The 25,343-nt window shown below is 45.2% G+C and overlaps 1 protein-coding gene across 2 annotated transcripts in view; it reads right to left on the bottom strand.

Moving 5' to 3' along the window:
• Nucleotides 1–3,210: 3,210 nt before the first annotated feature.
• Nucleotides 3,211–25,343, bottom strand: part of CHRNA7 (cholinergic receptor nicotinic alpha 7 subunit) — a 132,760-nt gene continuing 110,627 nt past the window's right edge. The window contains exons 5-10 of one of the 2 annotated variants that reach the window (XM_089309209.1): nucleotides 19,690–19,769; nucleotides 16,285–16,452; nucleotides 15,465–15,659; nucleotides 14,499–14,585; nucleotides 13,927–14,032; nucleotides 3,211–6,791 (exon numbers count right to left, since the gene is read on the bottom strand). In XM_089309209.1, coding sequence (XP_089165335.1) covers nucleotides 6,773–6,791; nucleotides 13,927–14,032; nucleotides 14,499–14,585; nucleotides 15,465–15,659; nucleotides 16,285–16,452; nucleotides 19,690–19,769 — 655 coding nt within the window. In that variant the 3' untranslated portion in view covers nucleotides 3,211–6,772. Of the gene's footprint in view, nucleotides 6,792–13,922; nucleotides 14,033–14,498; nucleotides 14,586–15,464; nucleotides 15,660–16,284; nucleotides 16,453–19,689; nucleotides 19,770–25,343 lie in introns of both variants that reach the window. The other variant, XM_002718287.6, reaches the window with a different exon arrangement.

The following is a 25,343-nucleotide window of genomic DNA, read 5'->3' as shown; positions in this document are numbered from 1 at the left end:
AAGTGTTGATGGTTGAAAACAATGTGATTGCAGGTAATGCCATTGGACTTAAAAATGGTTAACATGGTAGGCTGTATGTTAGGTCTACTGATCATAATTAAAATATGTGGTAATTTGGCTGGCGCCATGGCTCACTAATCATCCGCCTGCAGCGCCGGCACCCCAGGTTCTAGTCCCGGTTGGGGCACCGGATTCTGTCCCAGTTGCTCCTCTTCCAGTCCAGCTCTCTGCTGTGGCCCAGGAGTGCAGTGGAGGATGGCCCAGTCCTTGGGCCCTGCACCCGCATGGGAGACCAAGAGGAAGCACCTAGCTCCTGGCTTCGGATCGGCACAGCGTGCCGGCTGTAGCGGCCATTTGGGAGGTGAACCAATGGAAGGAAGACCTTTCTCTCTGTCTCTCTCTCTCTGCCTGTCCAAAAAAAAAGTAGTAATTTAAAAAAGTAAAACAGAAGGACCAAAATATTACAAATAAGCCACTTAAGAGTGACAAAACTTAGCAGATTTTGTTGATGGACAGTACCTACCTACTAGAATGTGAGATCACAGAACTCCAGCTCAGGAAGGAAAAGGTTGTTAGTGGGAAAGAGGTAAATTCAGGAAAGATGGTAAAATCTTAAATGAGTCAGTGGAGAGACAGACAAGAAAGGGTGAAGATATGGCTGTCACTACTGATTTGCTGGTTTCATTCCGTGATTCCTGAAGTGGGACACTCTGACAGTTTCATGAAGACTGAATCTGCAGGCAGTACCTCCCAGGCACCAGACTTTGGAGCCCCATTCTCTACTGAAGAAACGCTGAGATATTAGGGGTTCAAACTCCTATGAAAATAAAATCAACAGCCAAAAGGAGTCAGGAGTGCTGAGGTCAGCTGAGGGAGTGGGGGTGGGGGTTGTGCCAGAAAGAAGGAAGTGAATCTTTGAAAGAAAGGGTTATTTTAACCAGAGGCTCTGGTCTTGTCCTCCACTGAGCACAGCCATGGCAAGTGCAGCGCTCACTGGTCTACCATGGCCATGATGTTCTGCCTCATGCACCCCACTGGTCTCCCACGCTGGGGCATGGCCATAGTTGTGGTTTGGACTACACTGCTTCTTGCTAATGCTGGGAAGGGCCAGGCTAGCTCAGTGGCCAACAGCATTTCACGGCCAGGTCTTCAAATTGATGAATGAGTCTAAGGGTCCAGAATCTAAAAATAGCAAACACATCAAACCTGTGGACATTCAAATCAAAAACACAGAAGGGCACATAACCAGAAACGAAAAAGAGGAGAAATAACCACAAAATAAATGACTGTATTGCAAAACTAGACAATTCTTAAAAATGGATACAATTAATTTTATTTTTAAAATATATCATGAAAATTAATTACAAAAGTGCTCACAAAGACCTGGCCTGCCTGATGGGAAAAATTCAGAAACATGGAGCTGGCTCAGATGGCCCACTTTTTGCACTGAAGTAGATGATGATTCTAAAACCAAGCACAGGTGTTCCTTGGTGTCTGTGGTGGATTAGTTCTAGGACCCCTGTAGATACCAAAATCCAGACATTCAAGTCCCTTACATAACATGGCACAGTACTGCATATAACCTCCTCACATCCTCTCATATGCAGTTAATCATCTCCAAATCACTCCAGCTAATATGATGTAAATACTATGTAAATCAGTATTATTCTGTATTGTTTAGGGAATAGTACTTGTACAAAGAAAAAATACAATATAAAAATTCAATGTAAATACTATGTAAATTATTGTAGGACTGCACTGTTTAGGGAATAATATTCATAATGAGAAGGAAAATCTGTGCATGCTCCGTACAGATGCATTTTCCCCAAATATATTTGATCTGCAATTGGTTGAACCCATGGATGCACACAAAAGCAAGCAGAATGATTAAATTATGAATATTGACAGTACAATCACAAGACCAAGTAGGGATCATCTCAGGAATATGCTAATGATTTTGTCTCAAGGATTCTATTAAGACAATAAAACATACTACTACTCCCACAGAGGGAAAACAGTCTGATCAGAGGATTTTGATGTAAATCCAACACCCTCATTTTTCCAAGAGAGCCTCAATAATTTGAGAATACAGGGGTTACTTCTTTATTATAAGGAAAATACATGTCTTTATAGAAGTTAAATTGTGTGAGACATTAAGTCATCTCATTCATGTCAAAAACAAGTATACCACCTGAATTGCTGTCACTTAACACAGTTCTCAAATGTAACTGGATGATAGAGAAAGAAGGGGGAAACAGCCATTTCTCAGTATCCATGGGGTGGGAGGGCCAGGACTCCTATGGATATCAAGATCCTGGGATGCTCCAGTCCCTCATATAATGGCATAGCATTTGCATGTAACTAATGCACAACCTTTACATCACCTCTAGATCACTCATCATACCTAATAAGATGAAAATGCTATTCTACTGTATTGTTTAGGGAATAATGGCAAGAAAAGGAGTGTGTACATGTTCAGTATAGATGCAATGGTTTTTCAAAAATTCTAATCTATGGGGGATTGAATCTGCAGATGGGGAACTCAAGGATACAGAGAACTGATGAACTGGAAAGGAGGAGTCCAAAGAAAATCTTAGAAACAATAAATATTACAACAATAGTGGTTGATTTTTGGCACTAACAAACAATAAGCTAATGTTTTACTATACATCCAGGCAGAAAATGAAATGGAGGAAGTCATTGAATTGAATATGGGGCCAAATGATAAAACATCTATAAGGAAGCAACAAGCAATTCAGAGCACCTGTGTGACATAAAATTACACTTGAGCACAACCCGACTGAGATATTCTTGAATAGGAAGACTCAATCTATAAATTCATTGTGATCCCATTTTTTTCAAGATGCGTGTATTTTTGAAAGAAGAAGAGGGAGTGTGTGTGCAGGAGGTTTTAACTTGAAACTACTGATTTTAATGTGAATAAAGCTTTAGAAATTAAAACCATTCTTAGATAATTCAATGGAACAGAAATAGAGCCAAACACTTAAAGAAACTTAGTTTATGAATAAGGTGGCATGTTGAACAAGTGGGAAAAAGACTGTCCCTGAATTAAAGAGTTGCATTATTTTATATTTTGTTGACACAACCGACCACCATTTGAAGGGAAAAAATAATCTTTACCTCTGCTTCCTGCAATAAATGAATTCCAGGGTGTTAGGAAGTGTAAAGATTAACAAATGAAGCCATAAGTTTTTGAAGAAAATATGAGTTAAGTTTATTCATAATCTCAGAATGGAGAAGGCCTTTTAAAACCAGAAACAAATCCCATATTGTACAAAGGAAATACAGATAATTTGATAACATAAAAATTCAAACCTTATATATAACTATATATAAGCAAATCAATAAATAACATCAAAAGACTAATTACTAATAGAATATTTTCAGGACATAAGACAGAAAATTCCCAACATGCACAGGTTATTAACAAATAAAAAGCCAAATAACTCAATTGATAAAGTGTAAAAGATGTTCACAAAAATTGAAATTGCCAAAAAACACTCGAAAAGGCGTTTAAGTTCACTCATAATAAAATGAACTAGAATCAAGATAACATTACAATATAATTGTTCAACAATCATAATTGGAAAAAAGTAAGTTTGAAAATGCCCAGTGCTTTACAGCTTAGAACTGCCCCTTTCCTTTGTCCTCTTGGTGGGGGTCCCAATTGCTCTGCTTCTGGAGGGTAATCTGGCAAAATCTATCAAAATGTCAAATGCACAACGTCTCAAATCCAGCAATTCCATTTTAAGTTGGAATTTATACCAAGACACAGTCACAAAAAAGTGCTGAGATACAGGTACAAGGATGATAATTATAGCTTTGTGTATAAAAATAAAACTGGAAATATCTATATGTTCACCAATAAAAGACTAATCAAATAAATTACAGTCCACTGAGACAATGGAATGCTAAGCAGCTATTAAGAGGAATGAGGTAGATCTTTATGCGTTATTATGGAAAGACCTCTAAGATAAAATACTAAGAAAGCAAGGTGCACAGTGCTTCACACAGCAGGGGGGCTAGAAGACTTCTCCATGTTCCTTTCTCTCTCTAGCCCCCTCCCCTTCTACCTTCCTCTCCAGAAATAACCCTAAAAGCTCATCCATGGCACCCTATGGGGAGAGGCCATGGAAGGCTGTTTTTCACCATTCATACTTTTCTAACTATGTTCACGTCTATTTCTTATTACATTTATAAATGACAGAATAGCTATTTGGGTGGTCAAAACATGAACTACTTTTGTTTGCTCTTTATGTTTTTCTGTGGAAAATACAAAACCAAAAAGGTTTTCCTTTTAAAGCAAAAATGTAGTAGAGATCAGTTCTTGGATAACAGTAAGAATGCAGCATTCGCTTTATATATCAAAACACTTGTCCTTATTCCTAAAGACACTTTAATGGGAGAAGAAAAAAAAAAACAGAATAGTGTGCATCATTCATCCACACCACATAGAACAGGTGATCCAGATCTGAGGAAGCCCTTGCTCCAAAAGGCCTTGATGCTGGGAGGTGGGGGGCCTGATTTACCAGCCTTCTTCATTTAAACAGGGCGCCCTCCCTCACATCACATCAACAGTGGCTTGTGCACATGGGCACACATGTATACACAGTCATACAGTCATACGTGCACAGAGAGCATGACAAGCCCCCACCTTCCTTCCTCCAGTGCAGATGAATTCATGTACATTACCCAGAAATGAATGAAATGGATGGCTGGAAAGATGTACAGTTTCCTTTCTCTGAAAATCTAATCTTCTCTCATGATGCACCCATCTTGGGAGTTGGAAGTAAATTAAAGATCTCTAGGAGTTCAGAAGCTTTCTGCAATTTTGAGCTGTGAGCTGTTACAAGATGACATAATAGAACAGCAGAAGTTTTTTCTTGGTCATTAACCTCTGATCTCATTTAAAAATCAGAAAATGAGAAGAGGCAAAGTGACTATTGTCAGCTAGATAATCTAAATGGAGCACCGCTACCTCTTAGGTTTAAAAATTTAAGTTATTCTTGTTTCCAAAACACATGTGCAGCGAACCCACCAGCTGATCATAAGCCAGCTTGCTGTGCTCAAGCTGGGACAGCTGTGGGGAAGCAGAAACCCAAATTGCTGGCTGTGCAATCCCTGATGCTCTCCGAGCTCCTTCCCGCTGACTGCACTGGTCAGGCATCCAATCAAGACACTGCCTACACCATCCCCTCCCCAGCTCCTGTCACACACGGGGCCATGGAGGTCCCTGCCCCCACCCTCTGGCCCTGACATATGGAGAAAAAACAGACAAACAAACAAACAAGAAACTTTCACTTTGTGTTGAGCCTTTGTATAGATGCACATATTCCTGAGTGGAATCTACACCAACACATGTGAAGCATCTAATGCATCACTATTTTCAAAAGAACACAGAAATGGTTTGAGTTAGCTTTAGCTATTCATTGGAGTTGGTAATTCCAGTAGGACTCAAGCCATCCTGGGGGCTCTACAGCACAGACACACTCAACTCCCCACAACCAGGGCACAGCATGTGAAGCTGGGGAGTCACCTGGTACCCACGAGATATACAGCTCTGCTCTCCAGGGTCTGGTCCTAGTTTAGAATCAACTTAAAGCTACATCCCTCTTATTCCCTTTACAGAGAACGTCTTCAGAAATTAGGTTGGTGAAAACAGTTTGCAAACCCAACCACCTCTTTCTGTTGCTTGTTTTCAACATAGAAACAGCAGAAAACTGTTGACAGGGGGGAAAAAGACAGACTGCAGAAAAATCAGTAGATAGGGTTTCAGGATTTTTCATTTTTGGTTTGGTTTCCTCTCACCAATTGTTAGAGTGGAATTATTGCATTTGGCTTACTGTTAGCGTCAGTCTAGGTTTATGCACAGGCACGAGCATACGCTGCAGTTTCATGTAGTCCTTCCTGGCAGGTGACATGCACACATGCAAAACCAACTCTACAGGCTGCCCCTGGCGATCCAGGTTTCTGGACCTCTCTGAAGGGCTCTCCTGCAAATGGGCAAAATGTTCAGTGGCCCTGCTGCATAACAACGTGTCAACGGTATCAGCCCATCTGAGGGCTTCAACCAACAGGTGCTGGGGTTGTTACTGAAAGTAATGAGGAAACAATAACCAACATGATTGACGGCTGTCAGGGAAGGTCAGAGTAGTCACATTGAATGCTTCTGAGGGATTAGCACCCCAAAGTCTCACTGAGCCAGCAACTGTCCACCTGTGTGTTTCAAACACCTACAGAACCACGCGAAGTCACGCGAAGTCTTTGGACACAGCCTCGACGAAGTTTGGAGCGGACATGAGGATGCCGATGGTGCAGATGATGGTGAAGACGGAGAAGGCCATGAGGCACAGGCGGTCCACCACGCAGGCCGCAAACTTCCACTCGCTGCACACCGCCTCGCTCTCGTCCTGGCAGCGGAAGCGGTTGGCAATGTAGCGCACCTCCTCCAGGATCTTGGCCAGGTCTGGGTCCCCCTCGGAGGGCTGCCCGCCATGCAGGAGATGCTCATCATGCGTTGGGGAGCAGGCTAGGCGGCCGCACACGACCCCTGAGTCGGGGGTCGGGGCGCAGTGCATCCCATCCAGCCCGCGGAAGCCGATGTACAGCAGGTTCCCATTGGGCGCCGGCGGCCCGACCCCAGCATTCAGCTCCACGCTGGCCAGGCTGCAGCGGCGCTGCTTATGTTGGCAGGCCGACCGGACCTTGTCCTCCCCAGGCCTCTTCATGCGCAGGAACCACGCGCACCAGTTCAGAAGGATGATTCTGGTCTGGGGAGACAACTTGACATTAAGAGCAGCCCAGATGCCAGCGAGCTACAGGGCAAGCACTGCTTAACTGACCCATGGTACAATGGGCTCCGTTGCCTCCCAGTATGTGTACGCATTGGGACAGCTGAGTTAAACACAAAAGGAGAACAAAATGTGCATAAAACCACTCTGGAAATGAGCTAAATGCTGGTCAGAGAAGACACATATAGGTTCAGGGAAAGCAGTCTTAGGGATGGAGACAGCTGTCTGCACAAGGGAATCCTATGAGCTGTGTTATCAGGGAAAAAAGTCACTTTCCCTCTATGACCCTTCCTCATCGGCAGCCAGAAGACCATGAGACCTAAACTCCTGCAGACTGCACGTCACACACTCTGGAAGGCTACAGCACACTCACAGGGGCCCTCAGGAAGATTCTAAATTTTCAGGAGCAACCCTGGTACACCTGCCGGACCCCCTGTGGACCACCGGCATGAAGCAGGCCACACCTGTGGTGTTAAGATGGTCACCTCTCCTGGGAAGAGAACATCAGCTTTGCAAAACTGTTTTTCAAAGGTGCTCTCATAAAAAAGCAAGTGCCAAGGATGTCAACATGAAACAGAGGATGAAGAAAAGTGGTCTCCAATTCTGAGACTGGAGAGGCTAGGCTGTGACCCACAGACGCTATGTCACTAAGACACAAACACCTTAGAAACTGCTTTGATCTATTTGGGTACACAGATTGTTACACAGCATTTCTTTTGGTCCAGGAAAAGTTCCCAAGACACTAACTTGTAAACCAAGGAAATTTAGAAACCTCTGGCATGGGGTTTCAATGAAGACCCAATAGGTTGCTACCTGGGAAGCACTTTGAAAAGTCGAAAGTCAACATTTTTGCTCAGGGAGCCATAGGTCCCTGTTCTAAGTACTCAGCTCTACTGATGTAGAACACATAGAAAGGATATAAATAAACATGCATGGGTGGTTTCTGATGAAATTTTATTTACCAAAAGGGTCAGCAGGCTGCATTCCACCACCTCATCCCTCATTTCCCAACCTCTGTCTATAGTGTTTTGCTAAAGAATTGTCTATATCCATGAAAGATAAAGAAAATCACCGTGTGGATTCACATCATTTTGGCTTCTCACAGAAAGAAGGAAGACAACTAAAGCCTCAATTCAGGAAAAAAAATAACTTAATTTACAAAGGCATTCTTGCAAAGCCTATCCAGAGAAGTGCATGAAAAGTAGGCCCTTTCCCTGAAAATTTCCAGATACTGATTTAATTTCCATTTTGTTTTATGATTATGAGATAATTCCACTGGCAAACCAGCCAGTATGTTCCCCTTCTGTAGGTACAGAGAGTAAACTGTGAAGTTCATGTCTGCAGGGCTTTCTTTCTTGGCAATCATTTTTATGACATCTTATCAAAGGTAACTGCAGCAAACAGCTCTGGAGACAGGTGACGGAAAGAAGACGGATATTGAAGATCTGCTCCCTTGCAGCTGTAGAGACAGCCCTTTGTTTCAGTGTGCACTACATGGCAGGGGGCACTGTGAAGAGTCAGGGCGTATCGACCCCGGAGGATTTTCACCATCAGCAAGTGGTAGGGACACATCCCTCTCATGAGACACGCCATCTCACTTGGGCCTTTCAGGGTTCTGTGAAGTGAGTATAACTCCCCCTCCCCATTTCACAAACTGAGGCTCAAAGAGACTGACACAGGGCTGGCATTGTGATGCACAGGGTTAAGGCCATGCATGCTATGCTGGTACCCCATATCAGAGTGCAGGTTTGAGTGCTGGCCACTCTGCTTTCCACCTGGCTTCCCGTTAATGCACCTGGGAAAGCAGTGGAAGATGGGCCCCTGCCACCCATGTGGCAGACCAGGATGGAGTTCTAGGCTCCTGGCTTCAGGCTGGCCCAGCCCTGGCTGTTGCAGCCAGTGGATCGGACATCTCTGTCTCTTCTTCCCTTCCTCCACAAATCTGCCTTATAAATAAATATTTTTAAAAGACTAATAAATAAGAACAAGCTCACGTAATGAACAAGTGATTAAATCACTTAAAAATGTGTTTAGACTTCCACAAATTCTTTAGTAAAAGGTTCTATTTCAAAATCCTGTGACTTTAGCCCAACCTCTTCTTGAAAGGCACCAGAAATCCTGGGCCAGATCCCCAGGGAGGCTGTGAGGCAGTGAGTATGTGGGTATCCAGAGGCAGTTTTGCATGCAAAACCTGTGCAGCACCAGGCCGTTCTGCCACTTGGGGCTACACACCCCTGGAGGCACATCTCAAGCTAATGTGGTCTACACTGCCAAGTCTATTTTGAATTCCATGGGTTGACTCATTAGCTTTGAAGGCCAAAGCATCTCAACAGATGAAATTATCCTCTTGGCACTTATCAAACTGTTTGTGACCTCTTCTGTTAGGTTGCAGTTTTGTTTCTGGCTGTGCAAATGTCATATAATGCCACTGCTCCTGGCAGTATCATCTTCATAGCCACAGATCATCATAAAAGTCCCTTGGAGGCTGTTTGTTTCAAACGCACATGGAACAAAAGAAAATGCAGTGTGCTATATAAAGTGAGAGATGTATAAGCTTCATACTTCATTTGCAGATAATTGGTTTTAACGAACTCTTACTATGGGAGGTAAGAATTAGCATATGCTCTTAATTAACGTTTTTCAGGAACAGAGAAATGCTACCAGGACATTAAAAGTGGTTATGAGTCTCTGTGCTTTAATCCCCTTATCTTTGCATCAGTCAAAATACTTATAAGAACTATGAATAGTGTTTATATTACTGTATTTGCATAAATAAATACTGGGAAGGAAAACAAAGAATTCATTAAAATTAACGTTGATAGTAGAGGAAGGGTGAGATACAGAAATTCCTTATATATAATTTTATTTTGACTTTTGAAACAGATAAAATACATAACCTTATCTGCTTCAGACAGGAAGATGGAAAGACAAAGAGATATGCACATAAACAAGGCCTCAGTTTGCACAACTGCTCTGCAACGTGCCTACGTGGGTTACAGTTATGAGAAAGCCATTCAAGAAGGTGAGTCAATGTATATGAATGTCTCACCCTTTTTAGGGGAGAGGAGCTTCTCAAAATAAGCAATGTGATCTGTGTGTAAGGTCTCACCATTTAGCCTGTGCTCCTGCCACTGTCAACACCCTGAACCAACACTGAGTCTTTGTGACGTGTACGAGGGCCACCTGCCATGGAAAGGGTTCTGAAAGGAGAGGGACACAAAGCGTTTTGAAAACAAACGTCTCTGAGCTAGCTTTCAGGTGATTGTAAACTACTGTACAATGGCCATTTCTAGAAGGCCTGGAAGCTCCCTGTTCATGGAGAGAAACTCATGCACCTCACACCTTTAGCTGCTTTTACCATGGGGGCAATTCTTAGTACCCCTTCTGCATTGGGATGTAAGCTAACAAGGCTCCAAAGACCGGCTTCTTTGGGGAAGAGAAGGCTTTTTTAGCTTCTAAGCATTCTGAGGCCTTGAAAATACGGAGAGGTGTACAGGGTGCTCCTGAGGGTCAGAGAGCAGGTAGCCCTTCCCCGCATGGGGTTTTGTCCCTGTAAGGTGGGGAAAGCCCAGGCCCTCACTTGGTAGTTGGAAAGCAGAGCTTCAGACACCAGACTCCAAAGGAACAGACCCTGTAGGTGGGTGGGTATCAGCAGACAAGGCCAAAGTCTGGCCCTCAGCAGCTCAGGAGTGGCAGGATCTGGGGTGAGGTCACGGGCTTGGGATTCCTGCATTTTTTCATTCATTTCCTTTTATCCCATCCCCCTTCACACTAGCAGCTGTTCACCTGTGCCACACAGGCTTCTGTTTGGATTATATTCCTATACGTAATGAATATGTGCATTTTTATATAACTCATTCTGTGTCTTGCTCTTTTCACTTCTCATTCTGTTGTGAAGCTCCTACTATCTTGCCCTGTTGTATCTCATCCAACACTTGCAGCTGCTGTGCAGCACTCCACAGTGCACATGCTCAACACTGTACTAGCAAAACGTACCAGGCAGCCAGTGCAGGAGCTGCTCTGGGATGTCTGACTACCACATAATACTGCTGGATTGTCAAGGAGCACACTTGCCATAACTTCGCTCTGTGCACAGACACACAGAGAGGCAGAGTTTGGTGAGAAAGCTTTGCGTTTGGAACAGCCAGTGTGAGTTTTTGAATGGCAACCAGGGGCAAGCCTAGTGGTTAAGATGCTGATTAAACAACCAACAAAAATCAATAGCCTTGTATACACAGACACTGCCTTAGATGAGAAAGACCTTCTAAGATCAATCCCATTCACAATAGCTACAACAAAATTTAAATACCTTGGAATAAATTTAACCAAGGATCAAAGATTTCTACAATGAAAATTACAAAACATTAAAGAAAGAAATAGAAGAAAACATAAATAAGTGGAAAAATTGTCCATGTTCATGGATTGGACGAATCAACATCTTCAAAATGTCCATACTACCGAAAGCAATTTTTAGATTCAATGTGATCCTAATCAAAATTCCAACAACATTCTTCTCAGATATAGAAAAAATGATGCTAAAATTCAAATGGAAACACAAGAGACCCCAGATAGCTAAAGCAATTTTAAACAATAAAAATAGAGCTGGAGGCATCACAATTACAGACCTCAGGACATACTACAGGGCAGTTATAATAAAAACAGCCTGGTACAGGCACAAAAACAAACATGCAGACCAATGGAACAGGACAGAAAACCCAGAAATTAGTCCACGCACCTACAATCAACTTATCGTTGACAAAGAAGCAAAAATAAGCAACCCCTGAAGCCAAGACTGTCTCCTCAACAAATGGCGTAGGGAAAACTGGATCGAAATGGATCAGAGACCAAACCTACAACCTGATTCCATCAAATTACTAGAGAACATTGGGGAAACCCTACGAGACACTGGCATAGGGAAAGACTTCTTGGAAAAGACCCCAGAAGCACAAGCAATCAAAGCCAAAATTAACAAGCGGGATTACATCAAACCGAGAAGTTTCTGCACTACAAAAGAAACATTCAGCAAAGTGAAGAGGCAACCAATAGAATGGGAGAAAATATTTGCAAACTATGAAACTGACGAAGGATTAACTTCCAGAACCTATAAAGAGCTCAAGAAACTAAACAACTACAAAACGACCTAGTCAATAAATGGGCAAAGAACCTGAACAGACATTTTTCAAGAGGGGAAATTCAAATGGCCAACAGACACATGAAAAAATGTTCAGGATCATTTGCTATCAGGGAAATGCAAATCAAAACCACAATGAGGTTTCACCTCACTCCTGTTAGAGTGGCTCTTACACAGAAATCAACATATAACAAACGCTGGCGAGGACAGGGGAGAAAGTACCCTAATCCACTATTGGTGGGCATGTAAAGTGGTACAGCCACTGTGGAAGACAGTATGGAGATACCTCAGAAAGCTGAATATGGACCTACCATGTGACCCAGCCACCCCATTCCTTATTCAAAGGAAACAAAATCAGCATATGAAAGAGCGATCTGTGTCCCCATGTTCATCTCAGCTTAATGTACAATAGCTAAGATATGGAATCAATCCAGATGTACATCAACTGAAGACTAGATAAAGAAACTATGGTATATATACTCTATAGAATACTATACAGTGGGGCCGGCGCTGCAGCTCACTAGGCTAATCCTCCGCCTTGCGGCACCGGCACACCGGGTTCTAGTCCCGGTCGGGGCACCGGATTCTGTCCCGGTTGCCCCTCTTCCAGGCCAGCTCTCTGCTGTGGCCAGGGAGTGCAGTGGAGGATGGCCCAAGTGCTTGGGCCCTGCACCCCATGGGAGACCAGGAGAAGCACCTGGCTCCTGCCATCGGATCAGCACGGTGCGCCGGTTGCAGCGCGCTGGCCACGGCAGCCATTGGAGAGTGAACCAGTGGCAAAGGAAGACCTTTCTCTCTTCTCTGTCTCTCTCTCTCACTGTCCACTCTGCCTGTCAAAAAAAAATACTATACAGTGGTAAAAAATGAAATCCTGTCATTTGCAACAAAATGGATATAACTGGAAACCATTATACTTAGGGATATAAGCCATTCACAAAAAGACAAATACCATATGGTCCCTCTGCTCTGTGGTAACTGAGTACCTAAAATGTAATCTATAGGAGCAAAACTGACATTTTGAGATGCAATGATTTTTACTTGCCTTGACTGTGGAGGAACAATATTTTGTTTGTTTGTTTGGTTTAGTTCTTTTCTTCATACTAATTGATAAACTCTCTACTTATTGTAGGGATAACCTTATAAGTATAAAAATTAACTGAAAATTGACCTCTGTTAAAAAAAATAAGAATGGGAAAGGAAGAGAGAGGGAGAGGAAAGGCTGGAGTATGAGTGGGAGGGAAGTAGGTGGGGAGGGGTCAGCATATTCTCAAATCTGTGTATATTAAATGCATGAAGTTGTATTCCTCAAACAATAAAAAAAGTTCTTCCCTAAAAAATTTCTGAGAAGATTCTGTAAGACCTTATACTGTATTACTATATTTTATTTATTTTAACTGTGATTATACATAAATGTGAAAATAGATTTTTTTTTTGACAGGCAGAGTGGACAGTGAGAGAGAGAGACAGAGAGAAAGGTCTTTCTTTGCCACTGGTTCACCCTCCAATGGCCGGTGCACCGTGCTGATCCAAAGGCAGGAGCCAGGTGCTTCTCCTGGTCTCCCATGCGGGTGCAGAGCCCAAGCACTTGGGCCATCCTCCACTGTACTCCCTGGCCACAGCAGAGCTGGCCTGGAAGAGGGGCAACCAGGACAGAATCTGGTGCCCCGACCATGACTAGAACCCGGTGTGCCAGCGCCTCAAGGCAGAGGATCAGCCTACTGAGCCGCGGCGCCGGCCTGAAAATAGATTTCTAAAAAAGGATGCTTATTTAAAGACCTGTGTCCCATATCTGAGTACATGGGTTTAATACCTGGCTCTGGCTCCTGACTCAAGCTTTCTGCTTAATGCACACCCTGGGAAGCTCCAGTTACTAGGTCCCTGCCACCAATGTGGGAGATCTGGACTGAGTTCCCGGCACCCAGCTTCTGCCTTGCCCAGCCTTGCTATGTGGCATTTGGGGAGTGAACACAGGAACGCACCCACTTGGGCATCTTGCCACCATCAGGGTCGTGGTGGTGGTACTGCAGCACGATCACGGTCACCACCACGGAGAGGCCCACGATGATCATGGTGCTGGCGAAATACTGGGCTGCGGAGAGACACACACAGGGTGAGACTGTGGCCACGTGGCACAAACACCGCGAGTTATGGTCCCTGACCGTTAGAGCCTGGGGTGCGGAGAAACTTGACCTGCTGGCTGGGCCGTTTTTGCAGCCTACCGCCTGCTGGGCATGAGGGCAGGTACGAGCGCAGGGTGCAAACACCTGACTTTGCATCTGCAGATGAGAATGGCAACCCAGAACTGGAAGAAGCCCACTGAAGCAGCAAAAGACTCAAGTCCCAAGCACTAGATAAAGCGTTGCTTCATATGCTTCCTTTTCCTCCCAGCCAGGAAGGAGGTGTCATCTCCCGTTCCCGTCACCCCTTCCTGTGAGTGGTTAGAGCAAGTCAGCTCCTCAGGCAGAGAATCAAGACACATCTGCATGGAGTAGCGCTGGGGACGCGGAGGCACTCCAACTCTGTCTTCAAGGGAGAGAGGCCCAAGTATGTCTTACCTATCAGGGGCACCGAATCGGATGTTGCGGGCATGATCTCGGCCACAAGCAGCATGAAGACAGTCAGGGAGAGTAAGACGGTTATCCCTGAAACAGAAACGCACAGCATTCCCTCAGGAAGAGAAGCCAACATGGCCCAAACCCCATCCAACAAGGAAGGGCTCTAACCTGAGTTTCAAAGAACTAGGTGCTGCTGGGAGAGTGTCATGGAATACAGTGTCTGTACATATGGGCTTGGGTGCTTTCAGGGGGGCAGTGCCACTAATCAGTCCCAAAATAGTCTCTGGGGGAGACACATTTGGGAGCCAGACCCTTACAAGATCAATACAAAGTGGACAACTTAACTTCCCACAATCACTTTTCACTTCCTCACATTATTATTGAGAGGTATTATTCATGTAGCAGGACAAAGAAATATGCAGTAATCAGAAGACCTGGTTTCAGATCCTGACTTTGCTACTTAGTAGCTTTGTGACCTTGGATAAGTCACTGAATGTTTCTGAGCCTCACATTTGTAAAATACAAGTTTGAGAATAATTTATCCCAAATACTAAATATCTCAGCTTTCTTGTCTTCATACAGACGTGATCAAAGGGAATCACACCATGTATGGCAAATGCAAGCTGAAGTTAAGTTACTGGTCACTGTCCACAATGAGTCTCCACCAAGGAACAGGGGAAAAAGCACAGGCTTCCCTGGGCAAAACAGAGCCAGACCTTCCTGGGTGTCCCCATCACCCATGCAGGATTGGAGGAACTGAGGAGCCTATGGTATGTCCAGGACAGTGCAGCCATCCTGCTTGGAGTCGGAATCAGGACTCTCTGGTGTCCTGGAGACACCCTGGATCAGGAAGCCCAAGTGTGATGGGCCCTGGGCCCCTTCATTGCCCACAGTAAGCCTTGCACGCATGACCCCCAGGAAAGGTCTCCACGCCCAGACTCTCATCAATGACCCCTAGGCACTTACCAAGGGAGATTTTCTCCCCGGAGTCTGCAGGGAGCAAGAACACCAGCAGGGCCAGGGCCGAGATGAGCACGCAAGGAATGAGCAGATTGAGGCCGTAGTAGAGCGTCCTGCGCCGCATGGTCACTGTGTAGGTGACGTCTGGGTATGGCTCTTTGCAGCACTCATAGAACTTCTCGCTCCTCTTGCCCGGAATACCTCCACAGGGAGGAGGAGGAAAGGAGCCGGTATTGGAATACACAGTTAGCCTGTTTATGTCAATGTGTATACCACACTTGGGCTCAGCCCTGAGTCCACTGAACTCTGAAACACTCGGTGGTCACCATTTGCATAAACCCTTGCTGGTTTATGATAAAGTTGTTAAAAGACTGTCACAGTGATAGCTGCACAAGTAGGTGGACAATCTTAACAGAGTGGAAATAAACGGTTATAAATAACACACTGTCAATTTTAAGCCATTATACATGTCATGGCTGTTTTTCTATTTAAAATAATCAAATCTAAGTTCCCATCAACTGAAGTTTGCTGTCCAAGCTGATTTTAGGAACACAGTGGCTCTGCATAGTGCAGAGGCGTCCACCCCAGCATGGACTTGCTGCAAGGTGTCCTCACCGTGGCACAAGTTTCTCAAGCAAAGCTCTGCATTTTCTAACAGCTTTCTATTTCTTAGCCTACCACTCTCAATGCAGTATGGAGAATACTGCAGACCTCAATGAATGCTCACTCTGCAAAGCACAGTGGAAAATCCTCAGTTTTACCCACTCACACAGAAAGCCAGCCTCTTTCTTCCAGGCTGTCAGCCAGGCGTCTCTGCGGGGCTTACCCACGAGGTCCCATTCCCCGTTGGGGATATAGCCGCTGACATCTGCCTCCTGCATCTGCAGGTCCAATGACCAGCCTCCGTACGACCAAGACCCAAACTTCAGCTTGCACTGCTGCACATCAAAGGGGAACCAGCGCACGTCGATGTAGCAGGAGCTCTTGAATATGCCTACACGAGTGATGGGAACAATCAGAAGACAGAGCCCAGGCTGACTGCGACGTGCTCAGAATTCACAGCAGTGCCTTCAGCCCAACCCACCCTGCCAAATCTCTCGCCCAGTACAAACTATGTCCTCTGACTGCAAATCTCTGGGAAAGCAGTGAAGCCAAAGCTTCACTGTTCTTTGAAATTCAAATACCATAAGGAAATGCTGTTGAAGAAGACTGTTCTGAGTGCTCTTTGCACAAAGAATAGCTCCACAAGGGCATTTCAAAAAGTTAGTGGAAAAATGGAATTAAAAGACAAGTTTATATAGAGCAAAGATGCTTTTAAATCCATGTATACTGTTTTTTCCATAATATGTATTTTTATGCGTTTTTTGACATCCATCTTATGTGTGGATGTCAAAAACTGCTTGTGTCCAAGTAAATAAACTTATTTTTAAGTTCCATTTTCCATGAACTTTTTAAAGAATGCTCATATAAATGTGCATTCACCATGAGCACCTTGAGACTCTAAATAATACAAGCAAGAAATGTGGAAAAAAAGAGTTTTGAGAGAAATGTTGAAGGGGTTAGAGACAGAATATACAAGAAGGTGTGTGTGCTTGTGCTAGTGAGGGGTAGGGTAGATGTTTTCTTTATGTTAAACATTTGGAAAATACTTGATTATCTAGAAATATATGTAAAGGAGAATATCAACTGGTTCAAGTTCTAGTTCAAGAATGGAACAAGAACTGATGGGTTAGGTTGAAGAGAGGGTGCTTGAATAGAACAGTTTTTTACTGAAAACAGCCAGCTGAGGCTAGGTCAAGCTGGAGGTACATTTTCCAGAAGGTCATGGAGAGGGGACCAGAAGAGCTCACTCGAGTTATTTATGGCCACGTGCTCTTCCTGGCCAAAGAAGGATGGGACCATGCTGAAAGGAAGCATAGTTTGAGTGTCCCAGTGCTAACAGGGCCCACCCTCTGTAAATTTCTGCTACTAAGTTCAACAAAGAAAAGAAAGAAGAGGGGACCTAGTGCCCTTGCTAATAGAAATCCCAGCCCATAGCTAAGTTGGGGAAAGAAAATAAACATTGTGTTCCTTCAGGTCCCTTTCAATAAACTTGGTAGCACTGCCGTCATGCTCACGGAAGCTGGAAGTCATTCCAGAAACTTTGCCCATTACGGAGTTGGATCCCCCAGACCCACGCGGTTACAAAAGTTACAAAATCCTGCAACTGTGGGACTCCATTTCTATGAAATGACTAAAAATAAATAAATAATAAAAATAAAAATAGAAATAAAAGAGGTGGAAAGCAGATCAGCGTGTGCCTGGGACTGGCCAGGCAGTTGGAATGAAGTGTAAACAGGCAAAAGGGATCTTGATGAGAATATTCTAAAACAAGACTGTGGCGATGGTTACACAACTCTGTAAATTTACTAAAAGCTGTTGAATCATGTACCTAAAATGTATGATATGTAAATTCTACCTACATAAAGCTGTTAAAAATAAAAGCATGGAGGGAGTGGGGCTGTCATGACATGATCAAGTCTTCATGCCAATGTTTATGCCCCAAATGTTCTTTTTAACCTGTGTCTCACTAAGCAAGGAGCGAGCCCTCTCAGAACTAACACTGGACTCTACCAGCACATGACCAGCTGTCCCCTAGTCAGGCAGCTCTAGACCTCTCCTGCCAGTGTAAAGATCCTCAGGTGGAGGCAAAATGTGCCCTGTCCTGACCGGCTCCCGGGGTCCGGCTGCAGAGATGGACCCCGAGGCGGCTGCTGCACGCAGATGGCTTGAGGGTTAGGGGCACTGCTCCTGTAGCTGAAAAGAATCTCAGATTTCAAAACAACCTGCAGCACAGATGACTACAGAGGTTGTTTTTTAAAATAGTCCTTGCAATGGAAGCAGCAAGTCCCAGGCCTGGTGAAAAAGAACACACAGGCATTGCAAACCTCCAGTCTGCAGGGCTTAAGGTCAGCAGGAAGTGCTGCGGGAGGGTCTGGGGAATGCAGGAGAGCAGGTGTTTTAAGACAGAGAACCAGAAATGCTGGACTTCTTGAACCCAAGCAAACACTATTGGGAGGGATGTATGTTTGACAGGTTCAATCACTCACTCATTACTGACTCTTGGGTCAGACATTCGATGGATTCCACAGTGAGCACACAAATTCTGCCAGGAGATGTTATCTGCTGCCAGGAGAAGCAGGTGAACAGCAGCCCAGGGGCCAAATCAGATTCACATCAAATCAGATGCACTGTGAGACGGGGCTGGCTGTGTGTGTGTGTGTGTGTGTGTGTGTGCAGGGGGTTGTAGAGGTGAGGCAGGGGTAACTGTGGATTGCCGATGAGCAGAAAATTAAAGAAAGCAAACAGTAGCAGTGCAGGAGCTGAAACCGAAAAAATGTAAAAATCTTACAAAAGACAAAAAAAAAAAATCACCCTGTTAACCCTTCACATCCCAACTGTTCATTTCTGTGACTATTTCAGTGAAATAATATTTATCTTAAAGTTACTATGAGTAGTATATTTATTGCTCAATTTGAGTCTTTATACGTGTCTTTAACAAAGGATGATGGGACACCATTATCTGCATGCTAAAACACATCCTGAATGTGCCTCAAAATCATAAAATCCTGGTTGGATTCCCCTGCCAGTGACTGCTCCTTGTACAACCCAGGGTTCGGTGAGCTTGACTACAATGACAGGCTGGTGGGAAAACAATCAAGTCCAGGAAATAGTTAACCACTGGGGAGTTGAGACTCTTTGAGGAACAAGTCACTGATGAGTCACTGGACCTTGTGCCTACCCCAAGAGTGCTCTTGAATGCATGCACTCAAAACACCACCCCACCCCCAAAACCTGGAGAGCAGCATCTGTCCAGGCACTCAGTCATGGGGGGAAAGAGGCTGGAACCGAAATGGAGAGGAAAGGGCCTGGTTTTCTGGCTTGCAGGGTAAAAGCAGAGTTGGGAATTCCCCAGCAAGAGAAACTCGCTTCAATTGTGGAACGAGTCTAAGAACACACGGCATGATAAGAACATACAACACTCACTGGTAAAGACAGCTCTAGCCTTGATTCCCAGACAAAAGAGGAAGCCTCAGGAAATACAGAAGAGGCAGAGTAGAAGGAAGGGGAGAGGGTGGCAGTGAACGGAGGCACAGGGCAGAGCAGGACCCCTCAGGTGAGCACCTGAGGACGGACGCCCACACCTGCTAACATAGGCTAGCTGGAACAGCACAAAGGACATGGCTCTTACCTGGAGGGAGGTACTGGCAATGTCCAGAAGAGTTCACCAGGACGTTGGTGTGGAACGTGGCATCAAACCGCTCATCAGCACTAGCAACAAGAAAGAGGATTTTGTGAGGCAGCACGACCACACTGTGGACTTCCCAGCATGTCAGCTCTGTCACGGCTGTGGCTGCAGGGACTTGAGAAGGGCTGTTTGCTTCAGCCACCCCACACCTGACCAGAGCACCGCCACAGTTCCTCTGGGAGTCTTCCCACAGCCCATCTTGAAAAGGCCAACATCTACCCTGCTTCAGATGAACTGTGGTGCATTGCATAAAGTATACAAGATGAAGCTCTTAAACAAGGTGCAACGTGAAAACAGTTTAGGAGGCCATCAGTAGACGAGAACTCCTAGTCCACCTGCAGGAGAACCAGGATGGATGGACGTGCTGCTCCCGCCTCGGTCCAGTGTGGCCTCCTGTGGTCAAGGCTCTAGTTCCAGCCTCTTGGATTGGGGCCAACACTGGGTTAGTGGATAATAAATCCTCTTGTACTTTTAATGACTGCAGGTGCAGGTGGGAACTGGGTGTCAGCAAAGCCCCAGAGGGACCTGGGTCCCAGTCACTGAAGACAAGAAGGAGTGTGGGTGAAGAATTAAGTATAAGTTCAAGCAAAGACACCCTGGAACTCTCCTCTGCCCATGTTTAAACTTCCTGCAGCCAGAAGTTACCAACTTGGATACAGATACACACACACACACACACACATCTCCTCTATAGGACCCTCACATCTGGGGTCCGTCACCACCTGTCATCATCACCCCAGGGCCAGGTCCCAGAAAACTGACCACAGCCCCTAGGCCCTGGAGCCCAGTGGAATCATTCCAAATGGCCAGTCCTAAGCCTGATGACCCTGCCTTGCCTGTCCCCACTGGATTCATGATAAAGGCTCTTGCTCGCAATTTTTCTCATTCCTCCTCTCGCCTCTGGACGGACCCTGATACCTTTGCAAGTGGCCCTGCCCACTGTGTCGTGATTCCTATTGGCCAGGGAACTGTAACAACTTGTCCCTTCATGACAGTCATTTCTGATCATGCTCAATTACAACAAAATGCTAGTTACCTTTAAAACACAACCCTACATGTAAATAAATATAAACTACCTCAAGAAAGCATGGGCAGCCAGTCAAGGGGCCTGTACCTCCAAGTAAAGTTCTCCTCATTCTGGCAGCCAGGAGACCCCTTAGAAAGGGCAACTCACATCAGCAGAGCCTTGGGAGGTCTTCCTATGTCTGACACCTTCTCAATGGAAACCTCAGAATCACAAGATGAGGACAGCATTCAGCATGAGACACACACAGGCAAGGGGAAACATCATGAAGTTGCAAAATGAACAAGAGGAACCAAAAATTACTCCTTACGAAACTAAGATCCCCACGAAAATGCAAGCAGACACTGCAATTGTAAAAAGAGCAATATGAAAATTAAGATATGATTTATGAAATAATTATTCATAAATGGGTAGGGGGTTGGTTGATAAAAATCACACAGATGACAATTAGGACAGAAACAATGAGTGCCAGAGAGGACAGGGCCAGGAGAACTCAACTGATCAAGTAACAAAATTCTTATCAAGAGCAAACAGGCTTAGTGGGATGGGGAGAATTCCCAAAGAAAAATGACATGGAAATTTTCCAGAGTAGAAAGAAACCATCGGAGCATGAAGGCCAAGAAAGACATTCTTCAGGAGGTCTAGAAAGGGGAGGGTCCGCGTGAGAGCAAGCAGCTATGGGTCCTCTGAGGACAGGATGCACAATCCAGTGGATTCGGAGCCAAAGCGGGGGATAACGAGCTGAGAGTGCCATGGATTTAGAGACATATTTTTAAAAAATGTATAGTAAGAAAAATGACAATCAGAGTCAAGGGAAAAAGCTATACAAGGAAGTCACGATGTGCATATGAAACAAACAAAAATGTAACGAAGTTTAAAGGGAGGGAGAGAAGATAAAAGGGAGGGAAAGAGGAAGAACAATCAGTTATTAAAGGACAGTAGTCCACGGAGACAATGACGCAGCCACCTGTTGGGGGACAGCAAGCACAAGGAGAGGCAGGGCACGGGAACTCTTCCTCAGAAGGTCGCCGGCAAGTTCCCTGTGTCTCTTTTACTGGCCAGGATTACATCAGCCATTTGTACAGCACAAACCAGTGCTCTTCTAACTCTAAGATCACTTGCAGTGTTACCTGATAATCTTCAGAACATGGCTGTCAAGACTCGGTTTCCTAGATAAGCAAGTCTGGGAAAGCAGCTGCATGTCCTCGTGGGAGCCCGCGTTCCCATAAGAACTCAATGCCCTTCTTGTTAACAGGCGATCTACCAGCCTAACTCAGTGCCTGCGGCCACACCCTGTGTCCAGGAGGAAGCGTCCTCCCTGAGAGTGCTCTGGCAGAAGCTATGTTCCCTACACCACCCCTGTACTTCCAAACACACTCAGGGCAAAAGAGAGAAGGGAGGAGGGTCATGATGTAACTACTCTTTGCTTGAGTGTCTTCTGTTCTGATTGGATTAATCACAAACAGGACAGAGCACAGGTTATCTGAAAACTCACTCTCCAGAACTCACCCAGGAGAACACCAGGAACTTCCAACTACGTCCCCGGAACCTTGCAATGCTGTACGGACACTTCAGTTCTGCAAGTGTTTGATTTAAAAATTTTGTTTCACTCGCATTTTAAAATGTTGATAGAAGTCAACACATTCAAATGACTGACAGAATTTTAACCCTTCAGAGACTCCCAATGTGTTAATGTGTGCGGCCTGCTTAACTCCCTTTTTGAGGTTGAATTAAACTCCCCTTGCCATGAATGTGCATGTATGTGAACGTCTTAGAAATGATTCCAGCTCTGCAGTGTTCTTTTTAAAAGTTCAAGCCATAATTACCCGGCACTAAGACTGCACGGGTTCCCACCATGTCCGTGTCCATGGCAGCAATAATATCAAGTGTGGCCTCGTGTATCTGAGGGACACAAGGTTGTGCTTACTTAAGCTTTGGTTTTTCCTGTCTGATTTTTAATTTATAACACATACTGTGAGCACTTGTTAGAGCGGGGATTCAACTCTGGGAAAAAAAATCACAGTTCCAGCTAACTCCAAGCATTTGGATCAATTTAATTGAAGAGACTCTCAAGATCACAAGGCGGACGGGTAAAAACAAGATTAAAAAAAAAAAAAAAACTGTTGCTATTGGCAACAGCTTACCTATGTGACTCAGTGATTTCTGAATATTGTTCATCTAAACAGAATATTGAGATACATGGAATTGCAGCATGGTCACTGTTACCAAAATTCAAATCTTAAGATTCATGATGGCGGCTGCGTGGCTTTTTCCCATAGACAAATGGACTTTATATATAAACAATAAAAAAGGAAACTCTTGTAATAGATTGGTGCTAACACTGCTTCGTCTGTTTTCAGTACTAAAGCCAGATGCAAGATGTGTTTGAAAAAGGGCCATGTTACAAAACAACAGTTGGAAAACAGCTCTCTGAGGCAGGAAATGAAGTCCCTCGGAAACGGAGCAACCAAAGCCCCGTGAGGACCTGCACGCTGGGCTCTGTGCACAGGGGGACATCCGAGCCGTACCAGCGCACACTGGACACAATGTCGAGTGAGGACGCAGCCCTGCAGCTGACAGGTACTGATAACCGTGGAGAAGGGACAGGTCCACAGGGATTCCTCCTACTCCTGTCTGCTTTTGTGTGTATTTGACATTTTCTGTATTAAATCATGTGAAAATGGTTAACTATTTTTTTGTTGCATCTGTGGGGTTCCTGAGGATTCCAGCTTGGTTCCCTTCACTCTCTCTAAGCACCCCATTTCTCTGGCTGCCTCTGTCCTCTTCCAGCCAGTGATGACTGAGGACCCACGGTGCTTGCTCTCAGGGTGAGAAGAGCTCTGAGCCCCACCCCCACCACTGATGGGAAGGCAAGGGCATTTGTAACTCAAATATTAACATGCATGATTGGGGCCGGTGCTATGGTGCAGCGGGTTAACGCCCTGGCCTGAAGCGCCGGCACCCGATATGGGCACCAGTTCTAGTGCTGGCTGCTCCACTTCTGATCCAGCTCTCTGCTATGGCCTGGGAAAGCAGTGGAAGATGGCCAAGACCTTGGGCCCCTGCACCCATGTGGGAGACCCAGAGGAGGCTCCTGGCTACTGGCTTCAGATCGGCAGAGCTCCGGCCATTGCAGCCAATTGGGGAGTGAACCAGTGGATGGAAGACCTCTCTCTCTCTACCTCTTCTCTCTCTGTGTAACTCTGACTTTCAAATAAATAAATAAACCTTTTAAAAATAAATAAAATAAATAAGGTAAATCTTTAAAAAAAAAAAAAGAAAAAGAAAAAAAGATGCATGATCTATGCCCCTAAAGGATGAACAGGAGGAGAGGGCACCTGGACAGGTTCCAGCAATGGGCAGAACTCCCACAGGGAAAAATAACAGTGGGCAAGGCCCCTGGTAGGCACAGACGAATCACAAACTTGGAGGAAAACCAGTATGAGGGAGAGTCTTCAGGGAGATGTGGTTTGCTTGCACCCTGAGGTGACTGAGATGTGGCCCTAAGCACTGAGGCCAAATTTGGGAGCAAGCTTAGGGTGGCTGTGCCAAGCAAGGCTCAGGGCCCCAATCTGTATGGATGTAGCTGTGCACTCAGGCATCAGTGGTAACAAAGACCTCAGGGACAGGATGCAGGGCATAGCTGAACCCTGGGGTTCTGGGCTTCGGCCTTTACCTCCTCTGCATCCCTTGAGGTCCATGCAGTGCCTGGTCCCGTACCTGTAAAAGGCTGCTGGCCCATAGCAAGAGCCTTCTGATCCCAAACTCAGCAGAGCCTCCTGCCTCACCCCCTCTGCAGCACTGATTCCCACCTCTGAGCATGGAAGGGAAGGAGATGTAACTGTGCCATACAAACAGGAGTCCAGCTGTCGGCACCCTGAGAGAAAAGAACAGAGCAGACAGACATGCAGGAAACCAGGCAGGAACAACTCCCAGCTCACCAGAACGAGAATCTGCATCCAGAAACAGATGAAGAATGCAAAGAAAGAGAAACCCAGACACAGTGTACTGTTGCAAAGACCCTGTGTGGGCTTGGGATGACCAAATTAGTAAAATCAATTCCATTCTGTGATCTCTTGCCATTCTTGAAAGACAGAGAGACGCAGAAGAGGTGAAAATGGAATCTATCTAAAAAAGTAAGAGATGAGGAAGGAGGAAGCACATCTCTCTCAGACGGTAATCAAAAGGGACCCTTTATTTTAAACTTCTAAGAAAGAAAAAGCTACCAATTATATGTTTCTCTCTCTCTCTCTTTTTTTTTTTTTTTTTTTTTGACAGGCAGAGTGGACAACGAGAGAGAGAGACAGAGAGAAAGGTCTTCCCTTTTTGCCGTTGGTTCACCCTCCAATGGCCGCCGTGGCTGGTGCGCTGCGGCCTGCGCATCGCGCTGATCCGAAGCCAGGAGCCAGGTGTTTCTCCTGGTCTCCTATGCGGGTGCAGAGCCCAAGCACTTGGGCCATCCTCCACTGCACTCCTGGGCCACAGCAGAGAGCTGGCCTGGAAGAGGGGCAACCGGGACAGAATCCAGTGCCCCGACTGGGACTAGAACCCGGTGTGCCGGCGCCGCAAGGTG

The sequence above is a fragment of the Oryctolagus cuniculus genome, chromosome 12, assembly GCF_051225735.1.
Source record: "Oryctolagus cuniculus isolate XC-2025 breed Fujian yellow rabbit chromosome 12, ASM5122573v1, whole genome shotgun sequence".
In the NCBI taxonomy this organism is placed as follows: Eukaryota; Metazoa; Chordata; class Mammalia; order Lagomorpha; family Leporidae; genus Oryctolagus; species Oryctolagus cuniculus.
Note: the sequence above shows the minus strand (reverse complement) of the source record. Positions and strands in the feature narration are given on the sequence as shown.